The sequence below is a fragment of the Phascolarctos cinereus genome, unplaced genomic scaffold (assembly GCF_003287225.1).
Source record: "Phascolarctos cinereus isolate Bilbo 61053 unplaced genomic scaffold, phaCin_HiC Scaffold_726;HRSCAF=1367, whole genome shotgun sequence".
Classification (NCBI taxonomy): Eukaryota; Metazoa; Chordata; class Mammalia; order Diprotodontia; family Phascolarctidae; genus Phascolarctos; species Phascolarctos cinereus.
Window position 1 is genome coordinate 381,098,585 of NW_027556098.1, and position 15,240 is coordinate 381,113,824.

The 15,240-nt window shown below is 41.3% G+C and overlaps 1 protein-coding gene across 4 annotated transcripts in view; it reads left to right on the plus strand.

Moving 5' to 3' along the window:
* TMCO4 (transmembrane and coiled-coil domains 4) overlaps window positions 1-15,240 on the plus strand; it is a 113,076-nt gene that overhangs the window by 47,407 nt on the left and 50,429 nt on the right. For all 4 annotated transcript variants that reach the window (XR_002321801.2, XR_013482533.1, XM_020973122.2 and 1 more), the window contains one exon: window positions 2,848-2,932. Coding sequence is in view for 2 of the 4 variants with exons in the window: in XM_020973122.2 (XP_020828781.1) it covers window positions 2,848-2,932 (85 nt within the window). In the remaining 2 variants the exon portion in view is untranslated. The remainder of the gene's footprint in view (window positions 1-2,847; window positions 2,933-15,240) is intronic.

Sequence of the window (15,240 nt, forward strand, 5' to 3'; positions counted from 1 at the left end):
TGAACACGTGGGGTGGAGATGTCTCTAATTTTGCACATCTCACGTTTCTTTTGAGCTACTGCAATTCTGCTTTGCTCATAGAGCATAGCACCTTCTTTGATGAGGGTACGCCATGCTGGATAACCCTGTGCCAGTGTTTCCCATGTCTCAGAATCAATTCCAAAGTTCTTCAGAGAGACCTTGAGAGTTTCCTTGTATTGCTTCTTCTGACCTCCATGTGAGAGCTTCCCTTGGGTGAGTTTTCCATAAAATAGTCTTTTAGGCAAGCACACATTTGGCATTTGAACGACATGGCCAGCCCATCAGATTTGCGCTCTCTGCAGTCCAGACACTAACCACTTAGGAACGGACCAGAAAGATTTTTAAACCCTGCTGGATGGAGTAGAGATGAATGAAGAGCTGTTCTAAGAATGTCCTGCATCTGTTAAGGTGGTGATGAGCCCCTTCCCTATGGACCCAAAGGGGTGTGAAAATCACTCCAGATTTCTACAAGAGGGATCTAAGGAAAATAAATTTTCTCTCCAAATCCTTATCAATGGTAATACAGACGGACAGAGTTAGGGTGGAAAACAATTACTGCCATTCATTGTAAAAGGGTATAAAAATGTTAGCTAGCTTGTTTGCATTATCCCAGAGACCAAGCTCTCACTTGATGAGAGTCCAGTCTGAAAATTTTCAATCCTAGGTTAGAAACATGGGTAAATGCTGCCAAAACTTGCTTTAAAAGGAAAAAAAGCTTAAAAGTAGAATCATTTTGGCCTTGATTTTCAAAGAGAAAAACTTAGACTTCCTGATTCGGAAAGTAGAGGCGTCCCTTAATCATGGAGTTTTTCTTGAATGTAGAGAAGTTAATAGTTCCTTAGTATCAAGTGCTTATTTCAGTGATAAAGTCAATGCAGAAAGCTTGTAATTGCTTGTTCAAAGCTACAAGTATTGCTGATGCAAAAAACAAACAACATCCCCATCTGCTGGAATCTTAATATTCTTCCAATAAGAGTAGATATTTGACAGGCTTGCATTTTTATCTCTATGGGCATAAGTAGGCAAGCCAACTTACCAGTATTTTGTAGTCTTCTATACTAATGACATGAATGTTTCTCTTTCTTTATCCCAACCCATCCCTTAAATACATAGTACCAGCCTTTTTATTATTTGGGTCCCTTGGTTCCATAGGACTTAGGCAAAAATAATTTTTAGTCATTGGAATGTTATACAACTATATATTGCTTACTTTATTGTAAATACTGGTGAACAATGGTCAATAAACAGTTTTATATTCTTCTTTTTAAAAACCATGAAGGAAAAAAAGAAAGGAACCACAGAACTGGAGAAAGACAAATATCCTAATGTTCCAAAAAAATAAAAAGAAGGAAGAAAAATCTGCAAACTACAGGCTAGTGAGCTGGCTTTGATTGCTGGGGAAATTCTAGACTGGATCATGAAAAAGATGGTTAGTGAGCATCCAGAAAGGGAAACAGTGATTACAAAGAGCCAACATGACTTCATGAAGAACAAATCATGCTATGCTAACTTCATTTCTTTTTTTAACAGTGTTACTAAACTGGTAGATGGGAGAAATAATGTAGATATGGATAACCTAGGTTTAACAAAGGATTTGATAAAGTATCAGTTCAGAACTGGTTAAATGGTCAAACTCAAAAGTAGTTAATTGTTACTGGTTCATCGTAGGCTTGGTAGAGGAGGTCATCAGTGGAGAGCCTCAGGGTCTGTGCTTGGTGGAAAGTTAGCCAACATTTTTATCAATGACTCAGATAAAGGCTCATCAAATTTAAAGGTGGAAGGTATAGTTAACACAAAGGAAGATAGAATGAATATTAAAAAAAACCCTTAACACAGGACGGCACTGGGCCGAATCTAATAAGATGAAATTCAGTAGAGATAAGTGTAAAATCTTCTACTTGGGTTCAGAAAATCAACTTTAGAAGTACAGGAACAAGTGCTTTGCCAGAAAATCCTTGAAGATTTTAATGGTCTGTAATTTCGGTGGTGCTGTAGATAGAGCGCTGGCCCTGGAGTCTGGATCTTCTTCCTGAGTTCAAATCTGGCCTCAGACACTTATTGGCTATGTGACCCTAGGCAAGTCACTTAATCCCGTTTGCCTAAGTTTCCTCATCTGTAAAATGAGTTGGAGAAGGAAATGGCAAACCATGTCAGTATCTTTGCCAAGAAAACCCCAAATGGGGTTACAACTGAAAAACAACTGTACACACAAGTTCAATGTGAGTCAACAGTGTATTATAGTAGCTAGAAATGTTTGGACCACATTAAGAGCAGCATAATTTCCAGAATAGGGAAGTAATTTAAGAAAGACATTCATAAACTGGAGAGTATTCAGAAAAACACAATCCATCAAAGAAATTTAGTCTGGAGACTAAATTTAGTCTGGGACATTTAGTCTGGCACAGAGGAGACTTAGTGGGGGATGGGGTAACTGTCTTCAAAACTTTGAAGGGCTGTCATAGAAAAGGAGTAGATTTGTTCTCTTTCATCCCAGACAGCAAAACCAGTAGCAGTGGGTAGAAGTTACAAAAATGTAGGTATGTTAGGGAAAACTTCATACCAATTAGAGCAGTCCAAAAGTGGAATGGCCTTCCTGGAGAAGTGATGAGGTGCTCCCCATTGAATGTCTTTAGTCCGGCTTCCACATTCTACATTCTGAAGCATCTGCCATATCCAGAATTCTGTGTTCTAAGTGGTTCCTTCTAACTATGATTTCCATGTTCTAACATCTCTTCAAAATTCAAAAGTCTATATTCTAAACTCTCTATCAGATCCAACATTCTTTGAATATATTCTAACCCATGATCTTCTTCTGTTCCTTCTAAGGGTAGACGACCTGTCACTTTGATTGGCTTCAGCCTGGGAGCGAGAGTCATTTACTTCTGTTTGCAAGAGATGGCTCAGGAGAAAGGTGAGTCTTATTCAGCTGAATGCAAATGGATGATAACCAAAGCCTCCCACAAAACAATCCAGAAAGGGGCTCTCTTCTTTACTGGCACAGCAGGACGCACATAGGAAGAAAAAAGAGACTGACGCTCCTTTACTTATAGAAAGGCTGGTGACCTCTTAGCATATATACCAAGTTGCCGCACCAATCTGAGTTGGAATTTTGGAGTGGCATCTCCAGTTCTTGAAAGCTGGAGGTTCAGATGGAGGCTGATAAAGGCCTAACTCTTCTGAGTAGAGTTGGAGGCACCAAATCTCATTGGGTAAATGATGACTTCACATACTCTCCCAAAGCTGTAGAGGCTGTGAATTGTGACTCTTATGATATTGGAAGTTGGGGTGAAGGAACACAGCTGGGGCTGTGGATCAAAGGTGAGTTTCAAAAGCTGTGTGTGTACCCAAATCACAGAAGAATAGGTCTTTAAATTAGATGTGTTATGCATGAAGTACTAGAGTACATTTGTCAAACTAGTTCTTCTTTTGTGAGAGTAAGTGAAGTATATGGAACAGTGTTGGAATAAATAGTTGGTATGGTTTCAAGAAACTTACAGCAGCCATTGTGGTGGTTTAAATGGTCTTTCCATTATTTTCTATTTGTTCAAGATGGCCCTGGCTGCTGATCACCTTGGGAATACAGTCATATGCTCACGTGGCATGCCTCTGTTTCCTCCTGGTGTCTGTATATAGTCATTTGTTAATTTAGAGCCAGGATACAAGGTATACCTAAGAAGGAATCTGAACCATGATGCCTTAGAAATTGGACTGAGTCATATATCTGAGCTCTGGTGATTGAGCTCAAGCCCCTATCACCTAGAAAGATTGCTCAGTGATGAACATCTAACATGACACATGAGTGTGGAGCGAGTAAATAATAGCAGCCCATGGTCCATATGGATTACAGATGGACCCACTCTTGGAATTTATGCTGTGAGTTCCACCCTAGTCTAAGGGCTTAGGGCACCTGGGGAATGCAAGCATGGGATATCTTATGGCATGATACTAGTATTGAAGGACTTGGCCATCAGCAACTAATGCTGCCCATGTTATATCCCACCTAAAACAATATTAAACGAACTTAACCATCATTAATCAACAGAAGCATTTCAGAAAAGCAAAATAAGAGAATTGTATATGAAACTATAAACTTTGGTCACATAGGGTTTAAGTATGTATTAAATTTAACACAGTGGTAACAAAATGGTTTCGCTTGTGTCCCCTTCAGAATCTTCTTGTTTTCTTTTGTGTATTTTTAAATATCTTATTGATGTTCTTTTAATCTTTTTGCATCTTTTCATATCCCGCTAACTCGTATCGCTATCCAAATAAAATAATAGCTACTATTTACATTATTTATCAAATAATGTAATAATTAATATAAATAGATAATAAATATTTATTAAATAGCCCTTTACATATGTTACCTCATTTTATCCTCATAATAGTTCTGGAAGTCGGTGCTATTATTATCTCCATTTTACAGATGAGGAAACTAAGGCCTAGAAAAGTTAAGTGACTGGCCCAGGGTCACACAGCTAGTGTCTGAGGCAGGATTCAAATTCAGTTCTTCCTGATTCCAAGTTCAGTATTCTGGGCACTGTGCTACTTAGCTGCCCTCCATTATAACAAATGACTAGAGTCATGCAAAGCAAATGACAAAGCTTTTGGCCATCAGATTTGAAAATGCATGTCTCATTCTTCACCTTTAGTCCATCACTTTTCTTCTAATATGTGGGTAGAGTGTTTCATCCTCAGTCTTCTGAAGCCATGATGAATCACTGCCTTGCTCAAAGCTGCATAGTCTTTCAAAGTTGTATTTTTGGTAATTTTGTAGTATTTGCATTGTGGTGATCCTGTAAATTGTTCCCTGATTCTACTCATTTCACTCTATATTCTTTCATACAAGGTTTCTCCCAGTTATCATATTCCTAATTTCTCACAGCACAATAACATTCCTTTACATCTGTTGTACCATGATGTGTTTGGCCATTCCCCAACTGATGGGCACTGGCTTTGTTTCCAGTTCTTTGCTATAGTAAAAAGGGCTGCTGTAAAATTCCGTGAATAGGTCCTTTCCCTCTATCTTTGGGAAAAGAATATGGATAGTTGAGTGACTTTTTGGCTATAGTTCCAAATTGTTTTTCAGAATAGCTGAACCAATTCACAGCTCTACCAACAATGTATAAGTGTGCTTGTCTTCCACTCACAGTCCCTCCTGGCAGTTTCCATTTCCTCTTTTCGTCATCTTTGCCTATCTCATGGGTATGTGAAGTGAAACTTTGGTGTTGTTTTAATGAATAATTAGAGAAGAGCTCTGGTTATTAATGATTTATAGCATTTTTCCCATATGATTATTGATAGCATGGATTTCTTCCTTTGAAAACTGCCTGTTCCCTACCCTTTAACCACTTATCTCCTTGGGAAAGGTTCTAATTCTTATATATTTGTATCAATTTATTTAATTATTGTAAATGTCAACTATTAATAGCTCACATTTATACAGCACTTTGAGCTTTGTAAAATTCTTTATGTATATTATATCATTCAATGTTCATATTAACTATGAGGACACAAGTACTAATATCATGATTTTACAAATGAGGAAACTGAGGCTTAGAGAGCTAATAGCTACCATTTCTATAGTACCTTAAGGTTGGCAAAATGCCTTACAAATGTCTAATTTGATCCTCACAGCAACCCCGAGAGGCAGTACTATTATTTATCCCCATTTTGCAGATAAGGAAACTGAAGCAGAGGTTAAGTGATTTGCTCAGGGTCCTATATAGTGCCACAGGTGGGATTTTAACCCAGATTTCCCTGACCCCAAATCCAATCCTCTCCTTATTACACATGCCAGTAATTAAACAAAGCTAGGCAATCACCACCTATGGGGAAAGAGTATGCCTCAGTTTCCTCATTTATAAAATCGAGATGATAGTGGCACCTACGTCTCGAGATTGTCGTGAGAGTAAAATGAGGTAATATTTGTAAAGTGCTTTGCAAGCTTTAAAGTGCTATGGAAGTGCTAACTATTATTATTAGCTGGGATTTCTGACTCTAAATCTAACAATTCACTGCACTGCCAGATCATTAAAAGGGGGAGAAATCTCTCTAGCCACTGGAGTAGGCCAGGAAGGCTTTCTGTCATCTCTATGGAGTCAATTCCATTCAATACACAGCGATTCAGGGCCTATTTGGAGGCAGGTGGTCCTGGAGTCAGGAAGACCTAAGTTCAAATCCAGCGTCGGACGTTTACCAGCTGTGTGACCCTGGGCAAGTCACTTCACCCTGTTTGCCTCAGTTTCTTCATCTGTAAAATGATCTTGAGAAGGAAACAGCAAACTGCTCTAGGATCTTTGCCAAGAAAACCCCAAACGGGGTCGTGAAGAGTCGGGCACAACTGAAATGACTGAATGACAATACCATTATGTACCAGGCAGGCACTGGGGATACAGAAAACCAATGCCAAAATAGTCCCTGCCTTCAAGGAGCTTACATTCTCCTCGGAGCTTGCAACATGCCTAGAGCTAAGTAGATACAAAGTCATTCAAAGTGATTTCAAGCCCTCACTTGGGGCAGGGAGGGATCAGGGAAAGACCTCCTGTAGGAGGCAGCACCAGAGATGTCTCTTGAAGAAGCCAACTGGTCTAAGAGGTGGAAGTGAGGAGGCGCCATGTCCTTCACAGAGGCGAGAAATGAAACGTCGTGTGTTGGGCGCAGCTAGCGACCCAGAGTGACTGGGGTAGTGAGTAGATGCTGCTTCACTACGTCATGAAATAAGGCCAGAAGGGTAAATGGGAGTCAAGTGGTGAAGGGCTTTAAAGGCCAAGCCGGGGAGTCTGCATCTTATCCTAGGGGCAGTGGGGAGCCACAGAAGATTCTTCAAGAGGGAGTGGCAGAATAGGAGGAAGCATCATCTTCCAGCTCCTGACGGGGGCCTCTGTCTTCGTGGCCCAATGACAGAGGACAGAAGAAGTGCCTGGGCCAGGGCAGCATCAGGTTTTTTCAGATTTCAAAATCTCCAAGGCTGAAACAAGCAGGAAAATCGTCTTATGAATGTGAATAGGCCAGTAAAGGACCAGAGAACCAGACAGAGGGCTCATTGGAGGAGTTAACCATTGAACCCAACTCATCTCTCCAAAACTCGCTCTTCCATGTTGTCTATTTTTATTCTCTGCTTCTTCCTGCAGGTGACAGACTGACACGGCCCTGGGTCATGGCTCCTAAAACTCCTAACTCCTTGGGGCAATGGGGAGCCACACCAACTTCCTGAGCTGGGGAATGACCTGGTCAGAACTGTTCTTTAAAAATACCTGCCTGGCCGCTGTTTGGAGGCTGGATTGGAGGCAGGAGGACTAATTAGATAACTATTGCAGGAGTTAAGGCAAGGTGTAGTGTGGCCAATTATGTACAGACAAATGAAAGGGCACAAGGTTCCCTGATGGTAGAATCAACAGAATTTGAGCGATTGATTGGATGGGTACAGGGCATGGAAGGAAAAGGAAGGCGCCGGTGACTCCAAGATTGGGAACCCGAGTGACTGAAAGGATGTGGTGTCTTTGACGGAAATAGGGAAATTAGGAAGAGGGAAGAAAGATAAAGAGGTCCATTTTGAATTTGTTGATCATATAGTCAGTCAACTAGCATTTATTAGCATTGTGTGCCAGACCAGATTTGGTGCCAAGCACTGAATCATGTACACGCTCGAGTATAGTAGTGCAAGTGTTATTTTTCTCATTTTTGTTGGTTTTAAGTTGTTTTTCAGTCATGTTCAACTCTCTGTGACCCTATTTGAAGTTTTCTTGGCAAAGGTACTGGAGTGGTTTGCTGTTTCCTTCTCCAGCTCATTTTACAGATGAGGAAACTGAGTGAAACAGGGTGATGTGACTTGCCCAGGGTCCCACACCTAGTAAATGTCTGAGTCCAGATTTGAACTCAGGAAGATGAGTCTTCCTGATGCTAAGCCCAGTATTCGGTGTACTATGGCGCCACCTAGTGGCCCTATTTTAGATTTACAGAGGAGGAAATGGAGGCCTAGAAAAAATTACTTACCTAAGGTCATACATCTAGCTAGTGGCAGAAGTATGGGAGAAGAACCCAGACTTTCCAGGTCCTTATCCTAAACTCTTTCAATCCCATCAGCCATCTGAATGTACTGCATTTTTTTCTATAATCCTGTGATTTCATTGATGTATAGAACTCCCTCATGAGGAAATTCCCTTTGCTAATGCAGAATGACAACTCTTCTTTAACATAGTAGTCTTCCTTCCTACCTCTCTGACCGCTCCTTCTCTGTCTCCTCTGCTGGATCTTCATCCAGGCCCCCCCCTCCAGTAACTTTGGGCGTCCCCCAAGGCTCTGTCCTAGACTCTCTTTTCTTCTCATAATCTCTCATTTGATGACCTCATCAGCTTTTACATATTTAATTATCTTCTCTATGCAGATGATCTATCCCAGATCTAGAGCTCGAGTTCTCTTTCCTCTCCTGAGTTCCAGTCATGAATTACCAATTGCCTCTTTGGACATCTTGACCTGGATGTCCTGTGGGCATCTCAGATTCAACAAGCCAAAACAGAACTCATCATCTTCCCCCCAAAAGTTATCACTCTTCCAAACTTCCCTGTAATTGTCAATAGCACCGCCATCTTTCCAGTCATCCATCCTCAACTCCCCACTCCCACTCATCCCGACTGTCCACTCATTTGCCACATCTTGATGTTTCTGCCTCCATGACATCTCTCACACCCATTTGCTTTTCTCCACTCGTACAGCCCCGACCCTGGTGTGGGCCCTTATCACCTCTCGTCTGGACTATTACAACAACTCCCTAATTGGTTTCCCTGCCTCAATTCCATCCCCCACTACAATCCAGCTGCCACAGTGATTTTCCTGAAGCTCAGGCCTGACATGTCACTCCCCTACTCAATAAATTCCAGTAGCTCCCTATTACCTGTAGGATCCACTATAAACTCCTCTATTTGGCATTCAGAGCTCTTCCCAGCCTGTCTCTTTCTTACCTTTCTAGTCTTCTTATACCTTCCTTCCTTCCTCATACTCTATAGTTCATCTGTGTGGGCCTAGTTGCTGTTCCTCTCCCATGACACTCCCTTGCCATGTCTCCAGTGCTCTCCCTCCTCATCACCACCTCCTGGAATCCCTGATTTCTTTCCATTCAGTTCCAATACCACTTTTCTTTTTGCCTTTGAAAAAATATCTATAGTTTATTTTTAATTTATAAAATAAAACAAGAATTTCCATAACATAGTAGAATAAAGATGATTGCATATGAAATTGCAAATCTATTATGTACAACTTGCTATTCCTTTTAAATATATAATAAAGTTATCATGTAACTTTTTTCTTTTTTTCTTCCTTCTCCCACTTGCCCCATCCTGCCCTAGAGATGGCTACCATTAGACACAAGTATGTGTGTGTGTATGTGTGTATACATATGTATATGTATATATATGTGAAATCATTCTATATATACGTCATTTATCAGTCCTTTCTCTGGATAGATTCTTTTTCTGGCCCCTCTGCTGCAAAGGCCTCCCTCCTGAGACAACCGTATCTCAACTTTTTATGCATTTTGACTACATCTACATGTGTAAGGGATGTCTCCCCCATTAGAATATGAGGTCCTTGAGGTCAAGGGTCTGTTTCCTTTTTGTCTTTATATCTCTAGTGCCTGGCCCTAAATAAATGCTAGTTAGTTAATTGATTAGAGAGAAGCACTGAGAGGTTAAGTGATTTTCGAGGATGTGTCAGAGTCAGAACTTAAACCCAAGACTTGAACTCTGAAACCAGCTCTCTATCCTCTACACCATGCTGCATTTTAATTCCCTAAAAATGCTTCCTGCATTTTTACCTTCTGTTGAGTTTTGTTTCATCTTTCTGATGGTTCCTTCTATTGGTTTTAATTTTTATTTACAACTTCACTAATGTGAAAATATGTATAATGGGTATGTAAATGTAAAGCCTATATCAGATTGTGCGCCATCTTGGGGAGGTTGGGGGGGAAGAAGGGGGAGAAAAATTTTCAACTCAAAAGCATATGGAAGTGATTGTTGATAAATCAAAATAAATCAATAAAAAAAAGTGCTTCCTGCCAGAGTGGGTTGGGGGCATCATCTAAGAGGGATTGTGGTACAGTGAGAAAAGCTGTAGGTTTGGGATCAGAAAACCTGAATGTGAATCCCATCTCTGTTATTTCCTTCTGGACAAGAGGTGTCAAACTCATGCTGGTAGGGCTCTACAGGGCCCACGAAACTCCCCAGCCAGAACCCAGATGAAAATGTCATTGGGAAATGTTTAACAAAGTAAATAAAAACACAATATGACATGGATAACGTTAATTTGTGGTAGCCCACAGGGATCCTTTTCTATTTGAGTTTGACATCATTGTTCTAGAAGGGGACAAATTGTTTAGCCTTTCAGGTCCTCAGTTTCCTTCTCTATATAATGAGATTGGGCTAGATGACCTCTAAGATCCCTTCTGCGACCAATGACCTCCTGATAAGCACTTCTTGCTGAAAAGATGGCCACTTGTCACGTTGGGGTTTTGTTTAAAAAGTATTTATTGATGTCTTTTTTTTTATCATCACAGTTTCCTCCCGTTAGTATCCTGAACCATCCCCAAAAACCATCCTATATAACAAATAGCATTTTAACAAGGTTAAAAAAAGAAGAAAAACAACATAACCGATCAATGCCCTGAAAGAAGTCTGAACATTTGTACGGTGCACAGCGCTTGTTTATCTCCCCCCTCTGCAAAAAGGACGGGGCTGGGGGTGCCTTCTCAAATCTCTTCTCTTCAGCTATATTTGTTCTTTCTCATTTTGCAACATTCACTTTTCCTTTGTGTCTGGTTGTTCTTTCCATTTACATTGTTGTAGCCATTGAATCTGTTGTTCTCTTAATTCTACTTACTTTCCTCTGCATCAGTTCTTATAGATCTTCCTATGCTTCTCTGTATTCATCACCAGACCATGTACATTTCTTACAGCACAGTAACATTCCATTTGGGCCACTAGGTAGCACTATGAATAGAGTATTGGGCTTGGAATCAGGAAAACCTGAATTCAAATTCCACATCAGACACTTCCTAGCTGTGTGACCCTCTGCAAGTCACTTAACCCTGTTTGCCCCAGTTTCCTCATCTATAAAATGAGCTGAAGAATAAAATGGCAAACCACTCTAGTATCTTTGCCTAGAGAACCCCAAATGGGGTCATGAAGAGTCTGATACAACTGAAACGTCTGAAAAATAACAAATACTCCATTACACTCCTGTACCACAATTTGTTTAGCCATTCCCCAGCCAGTGGACATCTACTTTGTTTCCAATTCTTTGCTATCACAAAGATTACTGCTATAAATACTTTGGTGTACTTTCTTTTCATCAGTGGCCTCCTCAGGATATAAGCAGGCATGTGCTAGAACCAGCTCATGCCAGCTCACTAGCCGATTGTTAAATGTTCAGTGTGACCTTTGACACCTTGGAAATCAGCAAATGCTAGATCAGGATTTAATTTTTTATTTTGTTGATTTATTTTATTTTATTTTAATATATTTGTTTTATTGATTGTCTAAGAAAATGATGGAGGAAACATAAATAATGCAGATTAAACTTAGAAGTATATTATGCTTTTTCAGAGAGCCAATTATAAATCACTTATCAGTGCACTCTGGGAAGAAGCCCATTAATGGAATCTCGAGGTCAAAGGCTGTGGACATTTTAGTCACTTTATTTGTGTATTTCCGAATTGTCTTCCAAAATGGTTGTACTGATTCACAGCTCCACCGACAGTGTACCAGCGTGCCTTCCCATAACCCCTCCAACATTCACTCTTCCCATCTTTTTGTCATCTTTGTCAGTTTTCTGGATGACAAACGAAACCCCAAGATTGTTTTAATGTGCATTTCTTTTATTATTAGTGATTTAGAGCATTCTTCCATGTACTTGTTAATAATCTGTCTATTTTTTTTTTATGAACACTCTCTGAAGCCATTCTACACAGCCCCACAAACCATCCTTTTAAAGGAGCCAATGAAATACATTCCTGAAATGCTCTCTTCTGTCTCCGTGGTCATTCAGTCCCCTCCCCACAAGCTAAGTAGAAACCACCGGCCAATTTTTTATGACCTTCTGTGCTGTTGTTCAACTAAGAGGACCAATTCTTGGTTCAGGCCATTACAGGAAATTAACATAAATTACATGTTACTCATTGGGCCGTTGTACCTCTGAAGCCTTTGTTCACCCTGCAGAGATAATTCTAGGCCTTACACACTTGCCTTTACAGAATGTTAGTTGTAAATGACAAACTTTCCACAGAACAATGCTTATTATTGGGGATTCATGGAAATAACTGCTGCTGAGGCGGCCCATGAATCAACATTCATCTCTTAAGTGCTTACTATGTGCCAGGCACTGGGCCAGGCACTAGGGATGCAGAGACAAAAAATGAGTAGTCTCTGCTCTCAAGAAGTTTACATTCCACAGGAGGAGAAAGCATCTGTCTATGGACATTTATCTATCTATCCATCCATCCACCCATCCATCCATCCATCCATCTATCCATCTCTCTACATATATATGTGTATATAGAGAGAGAGAGGGAGAGATGTATGTATATATGTATGTGTGTATATGTATCTGCATACATACCGACCCATACATGTAATATATAATAGGGAGAGGAGAGCCCTAAGATCTGGAGTGGGGGTGGGGGGGAGGGGAATCAGGAAAGGTTTCATGCAGAAAGTGGTGCTTGAAGTCAGTTTGGTAGGAGGTGAAAAGAGAAGAGAGGGCATTCCAAGCATGGAGGGTGGCCGGTGCAAAGGAGAAAATGGAATCAGTCAATAGTCAACAAGCATATATTAAGCACCTGCTGAGTACTAGGCACTGTGTTGAATGCTGAGGATACAAAGAAAAGCAAAAACATGGTCCCTGCCCTCAAGGAGCTCACATCATGTAAATAATTGTTCATACAAGATATGTACAGTGTTGGAGGAGTTGAGTGAAGGAACAGAGAGAGAAGGCCAGTCTAGCTGGACCACAGTGGACAGGAAGTGGAGTAATATAAGGGATGTTCCAAAAGTCTTAATGTAGTTTTAAGCTATTAAAACTTAACTAATCTGGAAAGAGAGGTAGGGGCCAGGTCATGTTTTAGAACCCAAACAAAGATGTCGATAGTTTATCACAGGGGTGGGGAACCTGTGGCCTGGAGGCCACATGTGGCCTTCTAGGTCCTTGGGTGCAGCCTTTTGACTGAATCCAAGTTTTATGGAACACATCCTTTTATTAAGGGGATTTTTTCTGTGAAGTTTGGATTCAGTCAAAGGGCCGCACTTCAGGACCTAGAAGGCCACATGTGGCCTCCAGACCACAGGTTCTCCACCCCTGATTTATCCTAAAGCCAATAAGGAGCCACCAGGGTTTATTGAGTTGGGGGATGACATGGTTAAATGTACCCTTTAAGAAAACCACTTTGGCAGGTTTGTGGAAGATGGGTTGTTTCCACAGTTGGATGGCTTTCATTGTTAGAAAAAAGAAGAAATACACTTTCGTAGTTCATGTTTCTGAAGCATTTAGGATTTACTAAAAGCTTTCCCCACATTGTCCTTGGGAAGTTGTGCTACAGGTTTTATATATCCCTATTCTAGTGACACAGAAACAGAGGCTCAAGCTTGCCAACAAACACACACCTAGCTGGTGGCACAGCCAGGTCTCAAAGCCAGGTGTCTTTACTGCTCCATCCACTCTACTGAACTGTGTCTCAGAAACAAGAGGCTTGTAACATATTTTAGGGGCTGAAAAATGAATCATCTGGCAACACAGGACAATTTGGGGTTCAGTGCTCTGGGCGTCACGAGAATGCTGTCAGTATTTTGCTGAGCTTCCAAAATGGGAAAACTCTCATGGCTAGAATGTTGTTTGGGCATCTCATCCAGCCATCTTCAAATCCCCTGGGGGATGAACTGAGTCATAAAATCCAAGTTTCTTTCCATCCACTCACTAGCCTTCCCTCTGGCTGGGCCTGATGTAATAACTTCCCCTTTCTAAAGTGGGTGGTGAGCTATGTCTTCATTCACCCTCCCCCTTCCACCTCCATCTTTGCCCTTGATCTCAGAATCCTTTGAGGAAGGCCCTCTTCTGCTGAGATAGGGGTGCCTGGAGATTTCTGTGCCTTCCCACTGATCAGAGCCAGCTGCAGACGCATCTGGCCATGGCTGCATCAGCAGGGATGTGAGCCCACAGCTTCCTCTCAGCATGGATAAATAACATCCTTGATCCATTTGAAAGTGCATAATTTTAATTCAGTCCTCCTGGTGGGCTTCCTAAATGGCTCCAGGTGGGCTCATAGATCTCTCTTCAGATAGCCCCCAAAACCACTTTGCATTTCCAATGTTCCATTTTCTTTCTTGAGGAATAACTGAGTGAAGTCCTGTTGGTTGATGCAAATAGAAAAAAGCTGTGTTGCAGATGGGGGACTGGAAAGTATTTACTTTTTGTAACATGGGCCCCACTGACCCTCAGAGTTATGGCTACCTTCTGGCAGGCTCCTGTATAATTCCATAACATCGCCAAAACCATTCTCATCAAAATGCATTTTTAGATGAATGATGACAAGCTAGGGATCAAACAGGCTGAAATGGGAACTGGAAGCCCCCCATTCTGGGCTGGAGCCAGGCCCCTGAGGGCTTATGTTTGATATTGGAACAAAAGGAGATCCTCCCAGATCTTTGAACAAATAGCAAAAAGAGATTTTACTTAGCCATTGCAGAAGGATCAGCGTTGAGGACCCCCTAAGTTGACTCGGCCAAGCAAAGAGCCCCTGCCTTTCAGTTTCTCGTTGTGATCCATCAGCCGAACATCAGAGGCTGCCTGTGGCGTGCACCTCCTTGTTGTTTTGTACTCAGACTACCAGGGAATGATCTCAAAAGCCTGGGCCTTTCATCCTCTGAACCAATGAAGTCTCAAGGATGATTTCCATACCTTTTATGGGAAAATTTGCCTAACTTGCATGGGGGGAGGGGGTAGGAGTATTAGTATGTTGCTCACCAACCTCCCCCACCCACCCACCCATCCCCCATGATCCTATGAGGATAAGTTAAAGGAAAGAGGAGGGAAGTGATATTTCCTTTGGTGAAGGACATACTTATTGGGGGAGGGGGAGAAATGACTACTGCTTTTAATTACCTGAAGGGCTACCACATGGAAAAGGGCTGTTACAATAGTCCAGGGTGAAGTGATGAGGGCCTGCACTAGAGTAGT